This window comes from Brassica napus, chromosome A5 (assembly GCF_020379485.1).
Source record: "Brassica napus cultivar Da-Ae chromosome A5, Da-Ae, whole genome shotgun sequence".
Lineage (NCBI taxonomy): Eukaryota > Viridiplantae > Streptophyta > Magnoliopsida > Brassicales > Brassicaceae > Brassica > Brassica napus.
In genome coordinates this window covers 23,091,276-23,115,620 of record NC_063438.1, presented here as the reverse complement: position 1 = coordinate 23,115,620, position 24,345 = coordinate 23,091,276, and the positions used below count along the sequence as shown (strand labels likewise).

At 34.2% G+C, this 24,345-nt stretch overlaps 2 protein-coding genes, 1 long non-coding RNA gene and 1 other non-coding gene across 5 annotated transcripts; 3 read left to right on the top strand and 1 right to left on the bottom strand.

Annotated features, from left to right (window-relative positions):
- The first annotated feature begins 6,032 nt into the window (after positions 1-6,032).
- On the top strand, positions 6,033-6,139 carry LOC125609788. The gene has a single exon (XR_007339933.1). It is a non-coding gene; the product is annotated as a small nucleolar RNA R71 (small nucleolar RNA).
- Positions 6,140-11,224: 5,085 nt separating this feature from the next.
- On the top strand, positions 11,225-13,693 carry LOC106452220 (aquaporin TIP2-1). The gene is made up of 3 exons (XM_013894278.3): positions 11,225-11,484; positions 11,575-11,825; positions 13,202-13,693. The coding sequence occupies exons 1-3, from the start codon at positions 11,358-11,360 to the stop codon at positions 13,568-13,570; spliced, it is 747 nt and encodes a 248-aa protein (XP_013749732.1). The 5' UTR covers positions 11,225-11,357; the 3' UTR covers positions 13,571-13,693.
- Positions 13,694-13,700: 7 nt separating this feature from the next.
- LOC111215512 lies at positions 13,701-16,005 on the top strand. Of its 2 annotated transcripts, none has more exons than XR_002664410.2 (2): positions 13,701-15,114; positions 15,311-16,005. It is a non-coding gene; the product is annotated as an uncharacterized LOC111215512 (long non-coding RNA). The 2 variants fall into 2 exon arrangements; XR_007339536.1 differs by having other exon boundaries at positions 15,308-16,005.
- Positions 16,006-20,615: 4,610 nt separating this feature from the next.
- Positions 20,616-22,176, bottom strand: LOC106452221 (photosynthetic NDH subunit of subcomplex B 3, chloroplastic). The gene is made up of 6 exons (XM_013894279.3): positions 21,702-22,176; positions 21,397-21,507; positions 21,257-21,313; positions 21,046-21,108; positions 20,884-20,946; positions 20,616-20,791 (listed from the first exon to the last, which is right to left on the bottom strand). The coding sequence occupies exons 1-6, from the start codon at positions 21,927-21,929 to the stop codon at positions 20,702-20,704; spliced, it is 612 nt and encodes a 203-aa protein (XP_013749733.2). The 5' UTR covers positions 21,930-22,176; the 3' UTR covers positions 20,616-20,701.
- Between the last annotated feature and the right edge of the window lie 2,169 nt (positions 22,177-24,345).

Genomic DNA, 24,345 nt, shown 5'->3' with positions numbered 1-24,345 from the left:
ACTCTTGTAACACCTTAACACATCTAGTTCACCCACAAACTCACCCAATTAAGGTCAAATTCGAAAAATCCCTAATTCCATGAACCCTAATTTTGCCAAAGTGCAAATTAAACTCAATTTCACCATTAATTCAACAACCCAACTTGATAGATAAACTTTCCCTAGTCTATTTCACCACAATCTAGCAAGAAAGTGACCAAATTTCGACTTTCAAATTCTAGGGTTCATGGACCTACGAATTTGAATTTAAAAACTCAATACCTTGCTCTGGATGAAAGGAAATGGTGAATGGGTGGTGAGGAATAGGCTACAGGGGCGAAAGCTTGGTTTAGAAACAAGAACTAGTTGATTTGGGTGAGAATTGAGAAGGTTTTGGGATTTTTGGTGTGGGTGAGTTTGAGAGAGTTTGTGAGTTTGTGAGAGGAGGGGAGAGTGAGAGAGATAGAGTCGCGGGGGTTGGGGTAGGGTTAGGGTCGTCCGGTTCGGTCTAGGGTGGTTAGGGTCGGTTTACTTGAATTAAACCGGGGTTTAGAGTTAGGAAACTTACCTGGACCGGTTCGGGAGCGACGTGAGGGTGTCGCTGGGAAAGGTCGCTCCCGAGTCGTTTCCTCGCGTCGTGTTTCGACAAAACCGCGAGCGACCTTGAAGTGTCGCTCTAGAAACCTCGCTCTGGGCTGGAGCGACTTCAAGGTGTCGCTCTAGGACGTCGCTCCGGGTCAGTTTTTGAGCTCCGTTTCGTCGAAAACGCGAGCGACTCCGAGGTGTCGCTCCCATAATGTCGCTCCCAGCTGGAGCGACCTTTCGGCCTCGCTCCGAGACCTCGCTCTGAGGCGATTTTTCTTGATCCGACGACGAAAACGCGAGCGACCTTGGAGTGTCGCTCTCGAAACCTCGCTCCCAGCTGGAGCGACCTTGAGGTGTCGCTGTGAGACCTCGCTCCCACGCACGACTCCTGCTCAAAACTGAACCGATCAAGCACCTGCACACAACTTCTTCTCTTTTCTTTTTTTTTTTTTATGCAATAAGATGAAAAATGGAAATACCAATGCAATATGTACAAGGATACGCATGGGACTTCCTCCCAAGTGAGCTTGTTTTAAGTCCCGAGCTTGACTTTGCCTCCTTTTAGATTAGGCCGGGGTAGGATCAGACAGTGGAGTTGAAACCCCATCTTCCTCTGGTGCAGTAGCCATGTAGAGCTTAACCCTTTGTCCATTGACTGTGAAGTCTCTTCCATCAGTGCTCCACAAAACTATTGCTCCATATGGTCTAACCTCCTTGACCTTGAAAGGACCGGACCACCTTGACTTAAGCTTTCCTGGAAACAACTTCAGCCTAGAGTTGTAGAGAAGAACTTGGTCTCCTTCTTTAAACTCTCTCTTCAGGATGTTCTTGTCATGGAAAGCCTTAGTCTTCTCCTTGTAGATTCTTGAGTTCTCGAAAGCATCCATTCTTATCTCATCAAGCTCGTGTAGCTGAAAGAGCCTTTTCTCCTTGGCACTCTTGATGTCAAAGTTCAGCAACTTTATTGCCCATAGTGCCTTGTACTCAAGCTCCACTGGCAAATGGCAAGCTTTCCCATACACTAGGTTGAAAGGTGTGGTGCCCAGTGGTGTCTTGTACGCTGTCCTATAAGCCCAAAGTGCATCGTCAAGCTTATTAGACCAATCCTTCCTTGTAATCCCCACAATCTTCTCCAGGATAGATTTGATCTCCCTGTTAGAAATCTCAACTTGGCCACTTGTTTGGGGATGATAAGGAGTTGCCACCTTGTGCTTCACACCGTTCTTCTTGAGAAGTCCCTCAAGCAGTTTGTTAATGAAGTGGGAACCTCCATCACTGATTACAACTCTTGGAACTCCAAACCTTGGGAAGATGATGCTCTTGAACATCTTGATTACAACTCTAGCATCATTGGTGGGGCTTGCAATGGCTTCCACCCATTTGGAGACATAATCAACAGCCACAAGGATATATTTGTTGCCAAAAGATGATGGAAATGGTCCCATGAAGTCAATACCCCAGACATCAAACACTTCAACTTCAAGGATTGGATTTTGAGGCATCTCATTCCTCTTGGTGATGTTTCCTCTTCTTTGGCAAGAATCACACTTCGAAACAAAGTCTTGTGTATCCTTGAACATATGTGGCCACCAGAATCCAGCTTGTAATACTTTTGCAACTGTTTTGAAGGTGGCAAAGTGACCTCCATAGGATGATCCATGACACTGTGCAAGGATCCCATCAATCTCCTCATTTGCAACCACTCTCCTATAAAGCTGATCCTTGCAGAGAATGTAGAGGTAGGGCTCATCCCAGTAGTATCTTTTCACATCCTTATAGAACTTCTTCTTGGCATAGCCCACAAGATTCAAAGGTTCTCTTCCTGTGGCTAGGTAGTTCACCAAATCAGCATACCAGGGTTCTTTCTCCTCTGTTGCTTTGACTTCTTCCAGCTTCCTACCAGTCTCACAAACTGCTATCACTGCTTCGATAGCCATGATCTGCTCCTCAGGAAGTCCTTCGTCAATAGGGATACCAGACTCTACCCTCAACCTGGACAAATGATCAGCTACTCCATTCTCAACTCCAGGTTTGTCCTTGATCTCCATATCAAACTCTTGGAGCAAAAGGATCCACCTCAAAAGCCTGGGTTTTGCATCCTTCTTGGCCAAAAGGTGTCTCAAGGCAGCATGATCTGTGTAGACAATGACTTTAGACCCAACCAAGTAGCTTCTGAACTTCTCAAAGGCAAAAACAATTGCCAGCATCTCCTTCTCTGTTGTGGCATACCTCATCTGAGCATCATTGAGGGTTTGGCTGGCATAGTAGATCACATGGGTTTTGCCATCTTTCTTCTGCCCCAGAACAGCTCCCACAGCATAGTCACTGGCGTCACACATGATCTCAAAAGGGAGATCCCAATCAGGTGGCTGGACAATTGGGGCACTAACGAGTTCACCTTTCAGCTTCTTGAAAGCTTGTAGACATTCCACATCAAAACTGAAGGTAGCTTCCTTGCACAGAAGCCTGGTCAAAGGTCTAGTGATCATGGAGAAATCCTTGATGAACTTCCTGTAGAATCCAGCATGACCAAGAAAACTCCGGATGTCTTTCACTGTCTTTGGTGGAGGCAGACCAACCATAACATCGATTTTGGCTTTATCCACCTCAATCCCCTTCTCTGAAATCTTGTGTCCTAGCACAATCCCTTCACATCTCTGTAGGACCCTGCACAAATTTGACAAACAAGCAGAAAACGAAGATCCGTAGACAGAGAAATCATCCATGAATACCTCCACAACATCCTCAATCAGATCAGAGAAAATTGACATCATGCACCTTTGAAAGGTGGCTGGAGCATTACATAGTCCAAATGGCATTCTTCGATATGCAAAGGTACCATAGGGACATGTGAATGTCGTTTTCTCTTGATCATTGGGATGTATGGGGATTTGGAAAAATCCTGAGTACCCATCAAGGAAACAATAGAATGGGTGATTTGCAAGTCTCTCAAGCATCTGATCAATAAATGGTAGTGGAAAATGATCCTTTCTAGATGCAGAGTTTAGTTTTCGGTAATCAATGCACATTCTATGACCTGTGATGGTTCTTGTTGGTATCAATTCATCCTTGTCATTCTTGATCACAGTGATACCACCTTTCTTTGGTACAACATGCACAGGTGATACCCATTTAGAATCTGAGATAGGGTAAATAACACCAGCATCTAGGAGTTTAAGAATCTCTTTCTTTACAACATCCTTCAGGTTAGGATTTAACCTTCTTTGATGCTCGATAGAAGTCATTGATTCATCCTCAAGATGTATCCTATGCATGCACAAAGAGGGTGATATCCCCTTGATGTCATCTAGTGAGTAACCTATTGCCTTTCTAAATCTTTTAAGTGTTTTCAAAAGTTCAGATAGCTCATTTTCAGTAAGTTCACTACTCACAATGACAGGGTAAGTTTCATTAGGACCAAGGAATGCATACCTTACACCATGGGGAAGAGGTTTAAGCTCCACTTTAGGTGCCTTAAGTTCACTCCAGTCATCCTGCTGGTTGTCCTCTTGTTGAGTGACTGAGACTTGTTGGTGAACCATCTGTGGAAGCTCCTCGTACTGGTCCTTACTGAAAAACGCCTGGTGTGAATCCAGCATCATCCCATAGGCAGTACTCTCCAGGTTCTCAATCACCTCAGTCTCCTTCTCTACAGTTAAAGCATGCTGTAGAGGGTCCTCTAGTGACAACTCTTCAAGGAGTTCATCAGCAAGGGCATCCATCTCTTCGATGTAGAACACTTGTCCTTGAACTGTTGGCCTCCTCATTACTTCCTTGATGTCGAAATGCAGAACGTGCCCTTTACCCAGATGGAGATCAATCTTGCCTTCTTTAACATTAACAATAGCTCCTGCTGTGGCTAAGAAAGGTCTTCCAAGGATTAAAGGATCTTGAGCTTCTTCACCCATTTCAAGCACCACAAAGTCTGTAGGGATCTCATAATTTCCAACCATCACTGGGAGGTCCTCTAAGATACCCACAGGGTACTTCACTGAACGATCAGCCAATACCAGAGAAAGTCTACACTTCTTGTACTGAGTGAAACCCAGCTTCTTAGCAACAGATAGGGGCATCAAGCTGACACTAGCTCCCAAATCGCAGAGACATCTATCAAATACCATAGGCCCAAGAGCGCAAGGTAATGTGAAGCATCCAGGATCTTCTAGCTTCTTTGGAATGACCAGCCTCTGAATGATAGCACTGCACTCATGAGTGAGAATCACCATGCCCTCCATCTCTTTCTTCTTTGCAGCTACAGCATCTTTGAGGAACTTGCTGTATTGAGGGATCAGCATGAAAGCATCTATAATGGGCATTGTGACTTGGACTTCACTCATTTGCTTGTCAAACAAAGCTTTGTACTTCTCTAGCAGCTGCCTCTTGAATCGACCTGGGAATGGAAGCTTGGGTTCATAGGCAGGAGGAACAAAAGAGTTTTCACTTGCAGGAGTGACGACTTCACCATCTTTAACTGTTTTCTTCTCTTCTCCAACCTTTCCTTTCCTTTTGCTTCCACTATCTTTTCCAAGATCTCGTCATTGATCTTCTCATCAACAATCACCACTTCATCATCTATGGTGATGGCAACCCCCTCACTTTGTTTCTCAGCATCCTTGGTGAGAGTTCTCTGAGGTAACTCCTTACCACTCCTGAGAGTGATAGCTTTCATGGTTTCCTTGGGGTTTTGCTCAGATTTTCCAGGTAGAGAACCTTGTTGGCGATTTTGTTGAGTGTTCATGGCAGCAAACTGGTTCTCCAAAGCTCTGAACTTGTTGTTGAGCTCATTGTAGCTCCCATCAATCTTTGAGTGAAGATTCTTCAACTCATAGCCAACATGCTTCTCACTTCTTGTTTGAGACTCCAGGATTTGTTTCAGTAGAGCATCAGTGCTGCTGACTTGAGGAGTGGAGGTAGAGGGATTAGATTGTTGTTGGGAAGAATGGTTGCCCTTGTTGTTGAAACCAGGAGGAGGGTTCTGCTGAGGTTGATAGCTGCCTTGCTGATTGTTCCGAGGCTGATAACCACTCTGCTGGTTGTTGGAATAGGATTTCTGTTGGTAGTTGTTGTACTGAAAGTTGGGTTCTTTCTTGTACCAGCTACCATTGTTGTTGATGAAACACAGCTCTTCCTGACCTTCCAAACCCTCAACTTCATGGACAACAACTGGTGTCTCTTGGCTTGGGTTGCCGACAAAGTGCAGCTGCTCTTGGGTAGCTTTATCAGCAAGGAGAATGTCTATCTTATCCTGTAGAGCTTTCAACTCCTTCCTCGTTTGCTTATCCTCAGTTCTACTGCTTCTGTCGTGGTCTCCACTGTAGACTGCATCACTCTTAACCATGTTGTCAACCAGCTCCTCTGCATCCTCCTCAGTTCTCCCCAAGAAGAACCCATTACTAGCTGTATCCAGTCTGGCCCTGTACTTAGGGAGAGCACCACGGTAGAATGTGCTCAGCAAGCTCTCCTTAGAGAAACCATGGTGTGGGCATTGAGCTTGGTAGCCCTTGAATCTCTCCCAGGCTTCACTGAAACCTTCCAAGCCCTTCTGTTGAAAGCTGGAAATCTCGTTTCTCAGCTTAGCAGTTCTTGAAGTAGAGAAGAACTTCTCCAAGAATGCTTTCTTGCAGTCATCCCAAGTGGTAATGGAGTCGCTGGGTAGAGACTTCTCCCACTGACGTGCCTTATCCCCCAAAGAGAAAGGGAATAGCTTGAGCTTTAAGGCATCTTCGGACACACCATTGGTTTTTGACAACCCACAGTAGCTGTCGAACCTGTCCAAGTGATCAAATGGATCCTCTAGAGCCAAGCCATGATACTTGTTGTTCTCAATCACGTTGAGGAGTCCTGACTTGATCTCAAAGTTGTTGGCTGCCACAGCGGGTGCTCGGATTCCCAATCTATGACCATGAATGTTTGGACGGTCGTAAGTGCCAATGGGTCGAGCTGCTCGCTGTTGGTTAGGTGGACCATTGTTGTTAGCGCCATTGACGCCTGCATCTTCTTGATGAACGTCTCCCATGTCAGTGTTCAGTCTCTGCAATTGAGCCTGATGTTCTTCTTCTCTTCTCTTTCTAGCACACTCTCTCTCTAAAGCCCTGATGTCTGCTGCTCTTGGAACTAGGTTTGATGGACCCCTGCTCCTCAAGTTCATACACCTGTAGATTAAAGAGAGGTGAAGAAGAGTCAGTAACAAAAGAAAATAAAAATGACTTAGTCTCAAGCAATTGACTAAATCTCAATGTTCAAATCTACTCAGAATTTGGCAACGGCGCCAATTTAATGTTAGGAGTTTTCAAGGCTCCTAAGACAAATGCTGTAGTATAAATGATTGTCGAACCAGTTCTGAGAGATATCAAAGCACCAAGAATGCAAGTAATCACTTAATCTAAGTGCAATCAATGATTTAGATGGGTTTTTAAACTATGACTAATTAAAAGAAATAACTAAATGATACTTTCTTAACTATTGGAAAAGAGAACTCATGGATATAGGGATTAGACCTCGGGTGATCAAGTTTCGAACTAAAGATGGCAAACGATCAATCAATCTATTAACCTTAAGCTTGGACACAATCCTAAACAAACTCTATGTCTAGATGAATGTTCATTTACTTAACACAATTCAAACATCAAATGTCTTTGGTTGAATAATATGAAAGCAATCATAACTAGCAAGTCCAATGGCTATCTTAGCACCTCTAACAACAAATGTCTTTGGCAAAGTATGCTAAAAGCTAAGAAGAGTTGTCTCGGGCATTTCCTCGAACACCTTTCGGGGGGAAATGCCTAAGGTTCAACTACTGAGTGGCCAACTCAGAAGATGCATTATGCTCACTCAACTAGCAAGGAAATATGAATGATCTACACTAAAACATCCTAGTTCTAACCTAATCACCCTCAATCTCCCTAACCCATGAATTCAAAAGGTGATTACTCACTAATCTCCATGATTCCTCTTAAACCCATGTTGGATTTCAGATTAATCATGTAGAGAAACACAGGAAATAGATAAGAACACAGAATTTTCAATAATAAACTGATCAATTGATTCAAAGAGATGACTTTCCAAAGGTTTTTGGTGGTTTTTCTAAGAACAAAGATAATCCCCTCTTGGTGGCTTACAGAGTATTAAAACATAGGTTTTCAGAATAAAAAACGTGCATAATAAAATGACAAAAAGACCCTTGAGAAAACATGAATTCGAGCAGATAGGCGACGCGCAGCGACCTCGGCAAGTCGCTCCAGCACGTCGCTCTGGGCTTCGGGAGCGACCTCAGGGTGTCGCTGCGAGAGGTCGCTCCGGCTTCAGTTTTGAGCTCTGTTTCGTCAAAAGAGCGAGCGACTTCAGGACGTCGCTCCAACGTGGTCGCTCCGAGAGGTAAGGCACAGCGACTTCAGGACGTCGTTGCGGTTAGGTCGCTCCGGTGTGTTGCTCGTCCGCTGATCACTTTAAACACTTCTTTTGAGCTCCAAATGCACCCAAACGTCTCCAAGAACTCCATGTGATACTCCAATACCTGATAAGGACTCATGTATGCAAAATGCAACCTAAACATGACTAAATCCTAATCTATATGATCAAAATGCATATGGATGGATGGATAAAACACTGGAAATATGCATGATATCAATATATACTAGATATTAATCCGTACATCTGTGCGAATATATTTATGTTTTTAAATTAATATTTAAAATATAAAATATGTTATAAAGATATATATCTAATATCAATTTTATGTATATAATTTTTATTTTGAAAATTTATATTTGTTGAAATTTGTTTGATGATACTTTACAAATCATATATTAACGAAGTATTTTTGTTTATTTATTTAAAAGTATATATTGGAACTATGGTACATTTTATGAGATATATATTTTATTAATGAAACATATTGGAACTATGGTACATTTTCGTTAAAAATCTCCTATATATTAAAAGAGAAACATTTATTTTTAATGCGTTCACACTATATTTTTCACGTGACAATTTCACAGCACTCTGAAAATTAGTGTGATGACGCTTCATTTCGACAGAGCTCTTCACGACAAAATTGTTTAGGAAAAAAAATTAGTTTCCTATTTTGTTTACTTTAAACATGATTGTTTTATCATTTAGTTCATATCAACGTTTTTTTGTTTATCACCAAAACCATTGATTCGACATCAGAACTGTCTAAAATTCATATAACATGAAACCAAAAAAAAAATTGATTTATCACCGAAAATAATGAAAAAACTTCAATCATTTTAACCGAACAAAGCAAAATAAATATGAAATTGAATGATAATTATATTTTAGGAGATAAAAAACCAAAAAAACAACATAAAGCCGAACTGATGTCAGATTTAATGTCTTCATATCTAAAAGAAAAACGAAATTGATAATCTCACCGTACGCAAGGCGCGAGTTATTACCTAATGGTTAGTTATAGTATTGTTAAGATAAGCTTTATCAAAATAAGCTTTATTAAAAGCTGTTGATTAAGTATTGAGCTACATACCATGTCAACAGATCTAAAATTGGAAAGATTCATGTGCATGGAGGCGAGACACCCAAAATCAAACTTATTAAACTCTTAAGATTCGTATAATTCCACCGGCCTACAACCAATCACAAACCATCATTGTTTGGTTATATAGTATAATATATAGTCATGATAAGTTGAAAATGGGTTATCATTCCACTAACCAAGCTTAACATCCAGGTAAAGTTAATTAGGAGAATAATGATCCCATCTAACGACTCTTGGCATATTTGGTAAGGTGACAGCAATGAACTTTGTAATCAAAGATGTCTTGAGTTTCTTGTAGTAAGAACCACAATAGTTGAAGAAAAGTGTATATATAGACGTAAAACAATCAAAACATGCCATTCCCATCTCAACAAAACATATGATATTGTCTTAACATTCATACCAAAAAAACATAACACATGATTTTTCTTGGTAAAACATAACATATGATTGTTTTTGAGAAAGCTGAAAATCTTCTTTCTGAACTAAAGGAAGTAAAAAAAGTTGATGATAAAGAAAATAGCATATTCTAAAATAGTCGCGACTAATGTACATCCCTAACGTATAATTTAAAAGACCTAACAACTTTTTGTTTTGTATTACCAAAATATTTACATTTATCGTATGTTCTTATTATAAAACCTAAAATTTCTGATTAAACAAATTTAGAATCCAAAATGTGTAAATTTGACGTTAATGAATGTTAACGTTGTTAGATATATTTTATCTTTAAGTTTGATGAAACGACAACATCTAGCTAACTCTGGATTCAATAAGTGTGAAGAATGTACAAGATGGAGAATCAATTAATATGATTGAGAATGTTCATAGAATGGGTAAATAGTAGAGGGGCCCAAGATAACATTGTGAAATGGAATATAATCATAAATGGGTCACATCTTCAAAATCTGATCAAATCACAGGGAAAAAAAGAGTAGCATGTCACATGCAACCACATCATGTTTTGGCTGATCTATCACCCATACACATTGATTACAGCTCATACTTGTCGTTCGTATCCATTTGTTTTCTTGTCCCTCGAGTCCAATCTCATCTTTATGTTCTACATCCTTTTTCAAATTTTGAAGCTCCTCTGTCTTTTAGGTCCACCACCACCACCTTAATTTCAATCACTTCAAACCGGCCACTATTTTAAACCGGCCATTTTTTACTAAAATGAACAAATCTGATCCAAATTGTTGACTAATTTTTTGAGACATCCGCCGCTCTATGTAAAACATTATCAGTTAATTTATTTTTATTAACAAAAAAACTAATATATAGCTCAAAGTTCATTCGGAAAACAATATAACATAAGTTTCATTTCCAAAAATCACATTTTAAAAACTCCCAAAACATACAAACTTTAAATCTAATTAAGAAGAATTTTAAAACTTCAGAAAGAGTTAGTAAGAGCATGATTAATGGAGGGTTTCTTAAGGTGAGATTCTAAGCGGAATATAAGAATCCGTCTCTTAATTTTTAATTAAAAAACCAAGAACCGATTTTTAAATAAGATATTTAAGAACCGGTTCTTAGCATTTTTAATTAAAAGTTAAAAGACAGTTTTTTATATTCCGCTAAGAATCCACCCTAAAAACCTCATTCTAAGAACCCCTATTAATCATGATCTAACTGATTAGAAACTCATTGGAATTTTTTTTTAAAACATCATAAATTTAAAGTTGTAGTATATTTCTAAATTTTGGATTTGGATGGTATCTTGTAAATTAAATCATAAAATTGGTATTTTGAGATTTTTCCTATATATTTTAACTAATGAACCAATCATCACTTGAAACAATTTGATTGATAACCCTACTTTCATTTTAACTTGAGTATTCGCTTTTTGTCGCACTAATGTTCCTTTGTAGCTAGTTTAGATAATGAAAAATTCGTAAAGACTAATAATAGGTCATGAATTATATCGTATGATTGCATTCTGATAAAAATGAACTACTATTTATGTGTGAAACTGTGAATATGTATGTTCCTATTTGTTTCTCTAGAGTATTCCAGATCAATTTTATTATTTTAGTCTTTTTAGGCAACTATAGAGTAAAATGGAAACACACATGAAATCATTTATTAATCTGTATCCAACCCACCACAAAAATAAACTCATAGAAGATTAGTTTTAAAATATACATTATGCATGGATATATGACGGTACGCCTATATAAAAAGACAGTGGCATGCAAAAAGTCTTATCATCTTCTTCATTAAGCAAAAAAAAAAACTTCAAACACTTCCTCTTCTTCAGTTTTCATCTAAAACAATGGCTGGACTTGCCTTTGGTTCTTTTGATGATTCTTTCAGCTTGGCTTCTCTAAGAGCTTACCTGGCTGAGTTCATCTCCACTTTGCTCTTTGTTTTCGCTGGTGTTGGTTCCGCCATTGCCTACGGTTCGTAACTAAGCATATCTAAATAATCTTTCATAATCCGTAACAGTGGGTCCATTATTCTTAATGAATGTGTCACATTTATGTATACAGCGAAGCTGACGTCAGATGCGGCTCTTGATACCCCGGGGCTTGTCGCCATCGCGGTGTGCCATGGTTTCGCCCTCTTCGTGGCGGTTGCAGTCGGAGCCAATATCTCCGGTGGCCATGTGAACCCAGCCGTCACTTTTGGGCTCGCTGTCGGTGGTCAAATCACCCTAATCACCGGAGTTTTCTACTGGGTGGCTCAGCTTCTCGGCTCTACCGCCGCTTGCTTCCTTCTTAAATACGTCACCGGTGGTTTGGTATGTACTCATCACAACGTCCTTACTAGGACAATAAAATCGCTTTTTTTTTTTTCCACCAGTCAAAATTAATAGAAGAAGAAGTGCGTCAATTAAATCTCTACTAATGATTTCTATCAAAATAAACCTTTTAATAAAAAAAAATTATTTTCTTTTGTAAACCAACAAAGTTACAATGACATAACTTCCTTGTTATTTTTTTGAACAAACTTCTAATTTTTTTTTTTGTTATGTTTTGTAGACTTTTTGTTATGTTTTGTAGACTAACAAGGCTACAATGACATAACTTCAATAACTTCGTTGTTGGTCTACAAAACATAACACCCTTTTTTGTAAAAAAAAAAAATAACATAGTCTAGGTTTTTGGAAGACAATCTCAATCTTATAAATTAGGTTACAACATAATGACAACTAGATTCTAACCCGCACATCCGTGCGGGTAACATTTCATTTATAGATATAAAATTTTATATTATTTTGTATATAATAATTTATAATAATATATTGCTGTCAATTTTAAAAATAACTTAACACATGATATATAGTTCTAAATATTAAAATTTAACATATGTTAACAGTTTTATTTTTTGTAAAAATTATTACTTAATTTATGAATATTAATCATTTTAAAAGGTGAATGATATTTTAGTCACTTTAAACGGTGAATAATATTTTATTTATTTATCTTAATGAAACTATTTTTCAAAATATATTGGTTTACCAATTCAACATAATTTTAATATGTAATTCATTAATTATTTCTATTTTAATATAATGTAGAATATACTTATAAAATTTATAAAATTAGCATATAATTTCATTATTTTGTTTATAATAAAAATTTAATTAAAATTAATTTATAATAATATTATACTACTAATTGCGAAATTAATAAGTGCATTAATTAAAAGAATATTTAAATTTTTTAAAAGATTTTGTTAGATTTTTTCTCAACAGATTTTGTTATTCCTAAAACTAAAATTTAAATTTATAGTTAAAATGGATTTGTTATTAATATCCTTATAATTATTTAGAAATGTTATACATTAAATAAACTAATGTAAACAATAAAAAAGTTATTTGAATATATAGACCTAGACTTCTAGTATGACTATTTTATAGTAGATAAAAATGGTACTTCTCTTTTGATAGAGAAGATATACAGTTAACAAGGTCAACAAAGAAAACTTCATATTCTAATTTAATAGCTTTCGTTTGTCCGTTTCTGTCTGATTTGTTTAAAGTTTTTGTCTAATTCAAATGAACGTTATTAGAATTTTCTAAGGTTTCCTTTCCACTAATATACAACTACTGATGCTGTTTAATTAGTAGAAACTCATAAAATTAACAAACACTTAAACTATGGTAAAATGCAGGCTGTTCCAACCCACAGCGTTGCTGCTGGAGTAGGAGCGATAGAAGGAGTAGTGATGGAGATCATCATCACCTTCGCTTTGGTCTACACCGTCTATGCCACTGCCGCTGATCCCAAGAAAGGTTCTCTTGGAACCATCGCTCCTCTGGCCATTGGTCTAATCGTCGGTGCCAACATCCTCGCTGCTGGTCCATTCTCCGGTGGATCCATGAACCCAGCACGTTCCTTTGGACCAGCTGTTGCAGCAGGAGACTTCTCTGGTCACTGGGTCTACTGGGTCGGACCACTCATCGGTGGTGGACTCGCTGGAATTACCTACGGAAATGTCTTCATGACTTCCGAACATGTTCCTCTTGCTTCTGACTTCTAAGCAATAAAATGTGACGGTTCATATTATGTGTTTAATTTGTTTCTTTGGGTCTCGATCGATCTGTTGCTTTGTTTGGAGTTTGGTCCGGCTTCACTGTAACTTGTATCCAATTTATGTATGAATTCACGTCAGACTGAAAATTCAGCCAATCACGTTGCAGCATTTCCTCCACGTCAGACAATAGAATCGCGGTTTGGGCTTTTGTGGTCTTTGGTTTTGTAGTTTGGGTTCCATGCTCTGCACCGATGATCGATTTGTTCTTCACAAACAAACGATCGATGGTCAATTGACTTTCACGATGTGGAGTGAAACGAATCGTCATGGAAAATCTCTGAGTTAAATTTCTATTGCGTCGTTTTGTATTTCCTTTAATTAATGTAAATGTCTTCATCTTCTATATTTTCTCTCTCAGACCTGCAAACTCTGCAACAATGGATTCCACGGACTCTCATATCCTCCCAATCTCCACTTCCCAAACCGTTCCCTCCGCCGCTCCTTCTTTCGTAGAATCTCAACCACATCGTAACCCATGTGTTCTCGCCTTCATCAACCGAGTTTCAGAAACTGTCACAATCGGATCTTTGTGCTTTTTCTCACTGATGTTGGATCTTTTGTCTCGGCTGTTATGGTCGGAGTCGGTCTTCCTTTTGTTTTTTCTTCATCTTTTGTTTATTTTTAAGTTTAAGAGTCAGAAAATCTCATTTTGGTTAATTTTTGCTTGATTCCTGGATTGCTGATATAAGCTGTGAATTGAAATTTAGGGTTAGCTTTCCTGAAAATATATGGATTCGTTAGATAGTTTTTTGTTCCTCTATTGAAGAATAGCATGGCTGTATATGTTTATTGACAACATATGCTACTGTTTTAGGTTCCCTTTGGTAAAATTGTCCGATGTAGGAGTGTTCGGGTAACGATCAATGATCTCTATCTTTTCGATCCTCATTGTTTAACCTAACTGGATATTTTGTTTCATGCCCTAATTGTGTATAGCAATATGTGCTTTAAAAGAAGTCACTTGCAGTGGAAGTTTGAGCTCAGGCTGGATGCAAATTTAATGAAATAAGATATATATTTTTCTCTGCAGGGAAAGAGTTTGTTTACCTCGTGAAAAAAAAAACAAATGATCGGTTGACCGGATGGGTTCTGCATCGACGGTTCTACACTGGGTGCATGAGAATCTGAGCAAGATAGATGAAAAGAGTCTCTCTTTCTGCAGCCGGAGATGGTTGTATTGCAAAGGTAACTTCCACCAAGGAAGCCCATTTATTCATTCATATAGAGAAAAAAAAATTTCATAGGCTACATCTTTGACCTTATGAGTCAAACTGTGTACTTCTCAATCCTAGATGATAGAAAAATGAAGAACCCAAAGTAGCAAGGAAGGTGCGTGTCCAACTTTTTAGTAACCTTTTTCTTAAAGACATGAGATACATTTTGACATAGATTGCAAGAACAGATGTTGAGCTACAAGAACACTTCAACACTGACTCTGTCTTTACTCTTGCTCATCAAAAAATTCCTTCCAGTACTCCGATTCTCTTTATGTAAGCTATTTTCTTAGTATTTCTGAGTTTCTTGCTAATCGTTATAAATATTATTGATTATCCCATATTCTCCCAACATTGTCATGTTGCGGTACCACCACTCGGATTATTATTTCCCCTTAACCTGCAATGCTTTCTATTTTATTGTTTATTTTTACTGATTTTGTGTCTTTGTATTTGATTCACATGTAAGAAGAACAGAGTTTTGGCTACCTGGCTCAGGGCCTGATTTCGGTGTGCCGCCTTTCTCCGGTATCATTGCTATTATCCTTTTAAAAATTTTATTAGCTCTTCAAGCTTTGTTAGAAACCAACATGATCAAAATCAACCAACCGTGACCAGGAACCAGTTTTTGGCATCAGCTTATTTCAAACCCTGAAACTGCAAAGTTTTCTTTTGTCTTGGACTAATATTTTCATGTAATGACAGTCTTAGCAATGTGGATTGCAGCTGCGCTTTGGGAACTTTAAGTTTGTGTAAAGATCAAGAAGTTGCTTAACTCTAAGCCAAAGCTAATCTTAAATTACACTAGCAAAGCCAAGGCTATCACTTCTCATTTAGTCCTCTTTTCAGTTTTCATATGTAGTGGTTTCGAAGAGATCAGTGTATTCATCTTCTAAGCTGGGAAAAGACTTATACAAGCTGAACTAAAGAAGTATGTTCCTCTTATAGCTCCAGAGGTTTTGAATGCTTAAGATAAGGATGAAAAGATCTATGAAGATGCATGTGTCTATGAGCAAGGTTTCCATGATATATACCATAGTACGGCTGAGGACATGAGCCAAGCCATGAACAAATAAATCATTCTTGAACTGATGAAACTCTCTTTTTGTTTCTTTTAAACAACTTATCCTTTTCTCATTTGGATAGAAAATATATTTTCTCAGCTAATTTTGGTCTGACATGCAGACTTGAAAATGATAGTCTACAGACGAGAAAGAGGTATAGGGACTAAGAAAGAAGACATGAAGGAAATTTTGTCTTAAGATTAAGCTAAAGTGATTCTTTGGTTAAATCATTGTCACATGAAAGATTATATGTTCATATTATATGCGGTCTTATATTTCTTTGTCGGACATCTATATATGTCATTTCAAATACTAACAAAGTAAAACTTGGAAGCTAGGAGAAAGATTTTATATGCTCTAATTCAATAAAGCATTAACTGTTATCCATTATTTATGTTTTTCTTATCTCGACATGCATTTGCAATGTAAACACAAAGTCAAAATATTCCATAACCGATCTGGGTGAATGGGCATCATATGTTGTGTTACAAACACTAGTGATAAACTAAAAGACACGTGGTTAAAAATTATGCAGATATAGTAAACAATCAGCATTAACTTAAATAAAAACAATCAGGATTATTAACTTAAATAAAAACAGTAGAAACGCTTATTTTTAAATCTCTATAATATTATTTGAGAAGTTAGTTTCCTATGTGTCGTGTTCATGTTACCTCTCATGGTGGTTGATTACGATGATACCCTTAATGAATCAAATATATATACTGTAAATATAATTATTATTATTAGATATTTGTTTTATTATATTTTTCCCTTTTATTTTGGTTTCTTTTTTCTTTTTCTTTTCGAATAACCTATATAATCAAGAAAATTTATAAATTTAAAAAATGATTATATCTTTTATATATAGTGTAATTCATAATAAGGAAAGTTCACAAAATAATATTGATTTTAAAGTAAAGAAATAATCTTCCCTTTTAAAAATAATCTCAAACAACATAATATAAAATATTAAGCATTTTATTTAAATCAAATAATTTAAAAACATAAACTAAGATAGCTTTAATGAAGAAAAATTAATTTAATCATTTTTATGTTCTCTTTATATTTTTCAAGTAACATATATGATAAATAAAATATTTAGAAAACTTTAAAACGAAAATATTTTTTATATAAAATGTGACTTCATAAAAAGGAAAGTTTTGAAAAATAATCTTGATATTGAAGTAAAGAATTAATATTCATTTTTAGAATGTATCGATTATGTTTTTATACAATTTTGTAGTTGTCATCACTTTATTTTTATAATTTTATTTTTGAAAATTAACATATACCAAATTACTAAGTCCTATAAAATTGACATAGTCCTATGGCTATTTACAACTAGCCAATTCATAAATATATATATACACATCTAAGATGAAAACCAAAATAATGCAATGAATACAATAAACATGATTTGGTTGAATTAGGTTAGAAATATTTATACTTCAATTGGACAGAATCCCCTTTCTATTATTTGAGGAGATCATTTTAAAACAAACATTAACTTCATGTGTGATTTATAACTATGCCATTGCTTAGGTGTCATCCTCACACTCCAGTTCAGAGCATTATTTAAAAGTTAGAGCATTATTTTAAAAGTCCATCCTTGCCTAGAATATTTACCTTTCATGCCACTATAATGTTCATATATTATATGCCTCATCATTATATCTCATTCTGAAACTGTTTTGAATAAATAGTTTCAAAATATGTGAAGTTGAAGGACACGTTTACTTATATAACTATAAATACTTGAAATATATACACTTAAATAACAATAATCCTTGCTTTGTCTACATATATATATAATGTCTCTATCTTCCTCAAGAACAAAACTCTCACCTATTTCTTGCAGGTCAAATAGGTATTTTGATATCAAGGTTGTCTAAATAGTTTTTTTTCTGCCGTCTAAATAGTATAATCCCTGTTACAAACTTAATGATACACGTACATGGTGGAACATATGATTTGTTGTATTCTTCTTTTTTTATCAATGAATACTTTTATTCAAACGTGCAAGACAAAAGCTTGCTGGGGAAATAACAACCAGGTACCAGTTTGAGAAAAACAACAATGAGAAAGCAAAAACCATCAGTAGATGCCAAGCAAGAAACCTTCACGGGAAGGAAAAAAAAAAGAGGATAGAAGCTCAACCCTTCTTTAACTAACACTCCACGTAGGAAGACTCGGTTATGGCATCTGAGAGCTTTCCCTCACTTGAGCTCTAATGGATTTGTTGTATTCTTACAATGTAGAAAATAATTATTATTTCAACCTTTCGTTCTAAAATATTTCGACATATTAAGAGGTGCTTGATTACGTAACTTAAAGTTTAGTCAAAGGTATCTTCGGATACACTCATACACGTAAATGGTGAAACATATGATTTGATCCTCCTCTTAATATATAGAAATACAACAAATCATATGTTGTTTTGGATGGAGAAACGATATACAGAAATACAATCAAATCATATGACTTTATGGGGTCTTTTAATATCAAATCCGATAATATTTTTTTCTTTAATTTATTTGATTTTTTTGCTAATTTTACGTTTGACCGTAATTTATGCAGTAGATAAAATTTAGGAAACTGATATACACAATTAGTGCAATCTGGTTTCGGTTAATATAGAAAAGTTAGTATTAATTTATAGATAATTTTTATGACCAATTTAAAATTATATACGATATTGTAGGGATTTTTCCTCTTAATTTCACCATGGAATATATTTGATTGACTCAATTCATGTGGCCTAAACCCTATCAGTTATGACTATATATATCATAAATAACTGATTTGTTTCCTTAGAATTTGTTCCTTTTATATTTTATTATTATGTCACCTATGTTTCGTTTTATCTTATATTCATCATTTATATTATGAAAACAATAATTCTATTTTTTATGTTTACTTTTATCTTAAATTCATACCTAATTTTATATAAGTCTTTGCTTACTCTTATAGATTTATTTCCACGAACTATATTTGTAATACACCTAACTAATAATATATTTTACAATGGGATATAGTGTACCACATTAGACAATAACGGCTAACAGACATTTTAAAATTTCTGTTCATAAAAAGTAAAGAAAGTTTTTTAAAAATAGTGTTTGAAGTTTAACAAAACAAATATTAAGGACATGAAGTAAGAAAAAAAACAAAATCACTATTTTAAATGTTTTTACTGGAAATGAAAAAATAATAAGAAATTAATGTTTTTGGATCATAGTTTTGGACTAAAAATATATTGAAAACTCCTCTAATTAGTATACAAAAAACTCCTCTAATTAGTATACAAAAATTCATGTTTGATAACAGCGTAATAACCTGATTGTATTTAAAAAAAATAGTAATTTTAAATCAACTAATATATAATAATAAAATTTAAATAAATTGTGAATATATATTGAGAATATTTTGATTATCACTTTACATTGAGTTTTAATCCAGATTAATATTTTAGCTATAGCTAGATTCTAAGATTTGTTTTTGCTTATAACTAAACAAATAATATAGTAATAATAATTGCTGGAAAAAATATAGTAATAATAATATTTTCATAGATTTTTCAGTGTATTTAGCACATGCAAAAATTTTAGAAGTTTTTTATTTAAAGCAATGAGTATTTAAATAAGCTTTACTTAGTACAGTTGTAAAAATAGATTATAATAATAATAAAATATATTATAAAATATTAAATAACATAAAAATAAAAAAAATAAATATGATATAAATAATACATATAACAAAGAAATATGTGATGTGGAGATTACAAATATATTTTCCTACTAACCTAAATATGTAAGAAAAAATATTTTGGATTAAAAAAAAATTGTAAGTTTTACTCATTTCTGATTCAATTTCTATTTATATTTTTATAACATAGAAGTAATATATTGTAATATAGTTATTAAATACAACATTATTTGTAATATAGTGTATGAACTTTAACAAAAAATATTAAAGACACGAAGTAAGAAAAAAAACTAAATCACTATTTTTTCAATGGAAATTAAAATAATGAGTATGACTGGTAACCATCGCAAGAACATTAAGAATGAATAAGAAAATAATGAATAGGAATAAAATTTTGAGAATGATGAGAAATGATGGTTTTTTATCAAAATTAACAAGAAACAATTTTGTATTATCATTCTCTACAAAAAAAAAAAGAGAATGAAAAGGAGCGAAGATGCACAGCTATACCTCATAAATGGTAATTTTTATAAGGAATGTTGTGTTCTTCTCCTCATTCTCTTGGTCACCAGTCACCCCCAATAAGGTTATATCGAATTAGAAATAATTTGTATTTTCAATTTGTGATATTAGTACAAGATTTTAGAATGTTTTTACTGGAAATAAAAAAGTAATAAGAAAATAATGTTTTTGGATCATAGTTTTGGACTAAAATATATTAAAAACTCCCCTAATTGATATACAAAAATATATTTTGGATAATTCCATACAATTTTAGATAGTAAAAAAATTGTAAATTTTACTCGATTCTAATTCAATTTTTATAACATATTAGTAATATAATGTAAGAAATATTAAATTAAATGTTATTTGAATAAACCCGGGCGTAGCCCGGGCAAAATCTCTAGTATTATTTAATGGAAGGCTACTTTGGTTGATAATGAATCATTCTATTTTTTTTTTTTGGTCTAAAAATCATTCTATATTAATAATAATAGGTAGTTGTATGGCTAGTTATCAACATATATAAAAAATCGTTTGTTACATTTTCATGATATATATAGTATAACAAATAATACAAATTAATCGTTTCACGTAGAAGGTTCGGGATCATCAATAGGCAGATTCCTAGGGATGTTCCATTCATGAGCTTTCCACTCTGGCAACTGTTGGATGACAACCTATTCAGTACATTTTTAAATATACATTAGTCACATGTTCATTATACCAGAGATTACTAGATAAAGAGTAAAGAGAGAGTTATTTATAATACCAATCCCGTTGAGTCTGGGTTTCCCACGTTGGTTTGACAAGCTAGTCTCCAGTTTTTTGGTTTCTGTGACAAAATCACTTTTTAATCTTAAGGAGTACTATAAAGTATAAACAAATGATAGATGATTATTAAATTCTAGTAGTTTAAAATTAGAATATATACTCTTTTGAGTTTCTCCTTCTCAATGTCAGTTCGTGGATTTAGAAGCTCCTTTCCATTTACAATCTGTCAAAAATGATCAGGTAATAAATTACGTTATCTGAAAAACCATCACTTGAATTATTAGTTAAGCTTATTGAAGAAATCAAAATCTTATAAGTTTTGTTGATTATTTATTAAGAAGTTACTACTGTTACATAAGATATATGTATACCTCGACCATGCAAGTGGCGCAAGTTCCTACTCCTGCGCAGTTTGACAAGGGCTTACTCTGCCAAGTTAAATGACACATTAAAATGATACTCCAAATTATTTTGATTAAGAGAAATTATCAAACTGAGTTTGAAATCATACGTAAGGACCATAGAGTTCGATGTTAGTGTCCAACATTATGTCTCTAAGTTTCTGTCCACCGCACGCTCTTCTCCAATGCACATCCGGTGTCCCGTCCGGTAACAACACCGACTAACAAATAAATTATCCACATATTAAGTAACTTTCTGTTAATTAAAAAACCGTTCAAAGTTTCGCTTTAAATATATTTTTTTCAGTATAACAACATTAAAATCTACTAATTTCTCTAATCACTTGACTTATCCTTGTGAGCGATAATAACTAAGAAGAGTATAAATAACCGTTGAGTTAAGATCACTACTTACATGGACGAACGCAAAATCGACAGCAGGAGGTTCGTCATCAGGCTCAGCTGCGACGGGAGGCTGGCTCGCTGGTGCGGTGCTTACGGCTCTGATGGTTTTGGTTCTGGTAGCATTGTCTTTTGAGCGTAAAGATGACTTTGGGTTACTAAGTTTGGTTTTGTGGCTAAAGATATGAGTTGGAGATAGAGAAGCTACTAAGCCTGAACCACTCAACTGTACACTTCCCATAGTCTTGCTCTCCTAACAAATAAAAGAAGTCAAAACAGAACCAAAAAACGGGCTGGGTCTTTTAATTGGGATAATGTTTTATATCACTTTTTGAGGTTTATGTGGAAGTGTGTGGTGCCTACTCTTATCTCTTATCCAAACGACATAGCAAATGGTAATGGTAAAAGAGAAATCTAAACGAGAAATAGTAAATGGTACAAAAAACCTTTCAAATAGTTCTGGCTGGGATGATAGACTGATAAGAAATGAGGAATGTGATAAAAGGGAAATCCCTTATATACTAAAGCGCAAGTCGCCTAGCTAATTAAAAAATGACATGTGGAAAATTTTATTAAAAAAATAAAAAAATAAAAACAATTGAAAAGAAAAAAATAGCAAAAGCAAAACACGTTCCGTAATTTTTGTTTAGCATATGAGGGAAGTTCAAATTTTCAAATTACTAACTTTTTATAACTTCCTCATCACAAAGACAAAATATCCATTGCTTTCGCAAGTTTTACGTTCCATTAACTGCCAGACGTTTAAAGTAACCAACACTGCAAACTGGAAAAACGAAGATTTCCAATCCATGGTGTTCAAAGAAAAAAAAAAATTTCCAATTCAAAAAATATATAAGAAAAACGAAGAATACAACAGCAACATCAAAAAGGCAAAACACAATCTGTTGCAATGGTTATGATTTTAATTACGCTATCAAAGATGAACATCATTAAAATAAAATAAAAATAGTTTGAAATAATAAAAACAAAAGAAAAAAATAGAAAAGAAAGATGCAAGAAACATGTTTCACAGTTATGTGTCAATTTACATAGTTGCTAGATAAAATCAAAAATATTTTTTTTTTACTTCACCAAGCCGTCCGTTATTCTTTCAACACCTCCACGATCACCATTTAGGTTTTACGTCCTATATTATTATTTATAGGATTATTCCATTACTCCACAATTCAAAAGATCTCTCTTTTGTTTTTCATCTTTCTTCTTCATTTTTTATTTTGTACTCGAGTGTAGCAAAAAAATTTATACAAATGTCTCTTGCCTATATTCATATTTATTTGTTTCCTTCTCAGTTTTAGTGCTCTCTAATTCTTTCTACATGATTCAGGTTGAGAGGTTGAAGATGGTACTTAAGTATTCTCCTATTTCGAAAACTTAATTCTTTCAAAGAAGAAGAAAAAGAAAATTCAAAACTTTGTAAGCAACTTAAGTAAACAGTAAGTATGTCTTAATTTACTATATACAAATTGATTAATTACAGATTTTTGCTTTTTTTTTATAACTGAACATATTCAACTATTTTCAGTAAAAAAAACATATTCAACTATTTTTTCAAATATCTGTTTATGAATCTATTATATACAAGTTGACTATTTTATACATGTTTTCTTTGCTATCATTGAAGTTCCAGGTTGTTGATGACTGCAGAGGAAAAGGAAAACGATGGAGTAGAATCTAAAAATGTAAGTTCAAACAAAATATCCAGAAATGTATTTTTTTTTACTTGGCCTTTTATCTTTGTCATGCATCTCAGATATTAAACTATTCAATATGTACTTTTAATAAAATAATAATGCTTTCATAATTTTTTTCCTACTAATATTATATTTAAATAGATATGTTTACTCCAAAAATATATTGTTAAAGACTTATTTTAAAAACAAATATAGATAAAAGTGAATGGATTAGATGTAGTAAATTTAACTATATTTATTTTTTCTATAAAATTATTATCTATGTTCGTAAAATATTAATAATAATAATTGTTTTAACCCTTCTAAGTATTTTGTTTGAATACAACACTTCTAATATTACGTCACCATTTTATCTAAATCCAGAATATTTAACTAAAAAATGTTTATTTTTGATTAAATGGAATGTTAGAATTTTATAAAGAAAATAATTAAAATATATATTATTTTAAACCAGTATTCTAATATTTACTTTTATGTGTTAACATATATCTTATTTTTATAGAAACAAGCTTTCAAAAACATGTATGTTGTATATATTTTTCAAAACTACATCATAGAAATTGTTTCAGTACTTCTAAGTTTATGTATTAATGTTTACCTAGGTTAAAAAAATATATAAACAAAATAATAATTTATTCTGATAGCTATTTTGTGATCAGATAATTTAGAAGACATTAAAATTGATAGGTGCGTAGCACCGGGGATAATACTAGTATTCTATAATCCAACTGTGTTCTACGTATGTAAATTACACATGTACAGTATAACTTCTTTAAATTAATACTTTACAAATTAATATACACTAAAAATCTCTATAAAATAATATAATTTTATAGTCTCAAATTGAATTTTTGATTCAATTAGTATATCAATAAATTAATAACATCTCTAAATTAATAAAAAATTATAGTTTAGGTGTAGTACTAACATTATTAATTTATAGAA

Excerpts from the sequence above, each read along its gene's own strand:
- LOC106452220 (XM_013894278.3), top strand. The coding sequence starts at position 11,358 with ATGGCTGGACTTGCCTTTGGTTCTTTTGATGATTCTTTCAGCTTGGCT. Across the intron at positions 11,485-11,574 it reads TGGTTCCGCCATTGCCTACG|CGAAGCTGACGTCAGATGCG; the intron begins GTTCGTAACTAA and ends TTATGTATACAG. Across the intron at positions 11,826-13,201 it reads AATACGTCACCGGTGGTTTG|GCTGTTCCAACCCACAGCGT; the intron begins GTATGTACTCAT and ends GGTAAAATGCAG.
- LOC106452221 (XM_013894279.3), bottom strand. The coding sequence starts at position 21,929 with ATGGGAAGTGTACAGTTGAGTGGTTCAGGCTTAGTAGCTTCTCTATCT. Across the intron at positions 21,314-21,396 it reads TCGAACTCTATGGTCCTTAC|AGTAAGCCCTTGTCAAACTG; the intron begins GTATGATTTCAA and ends TTAACTTGGCAG. Across the intron at positions 21,109-21,256 it reads GCGCCACTTGCATGGTCGAG|ATTGTAAATGGAAAGGAGCT; the intron begins GTATACATATAT and ends CATTTTTGACAG.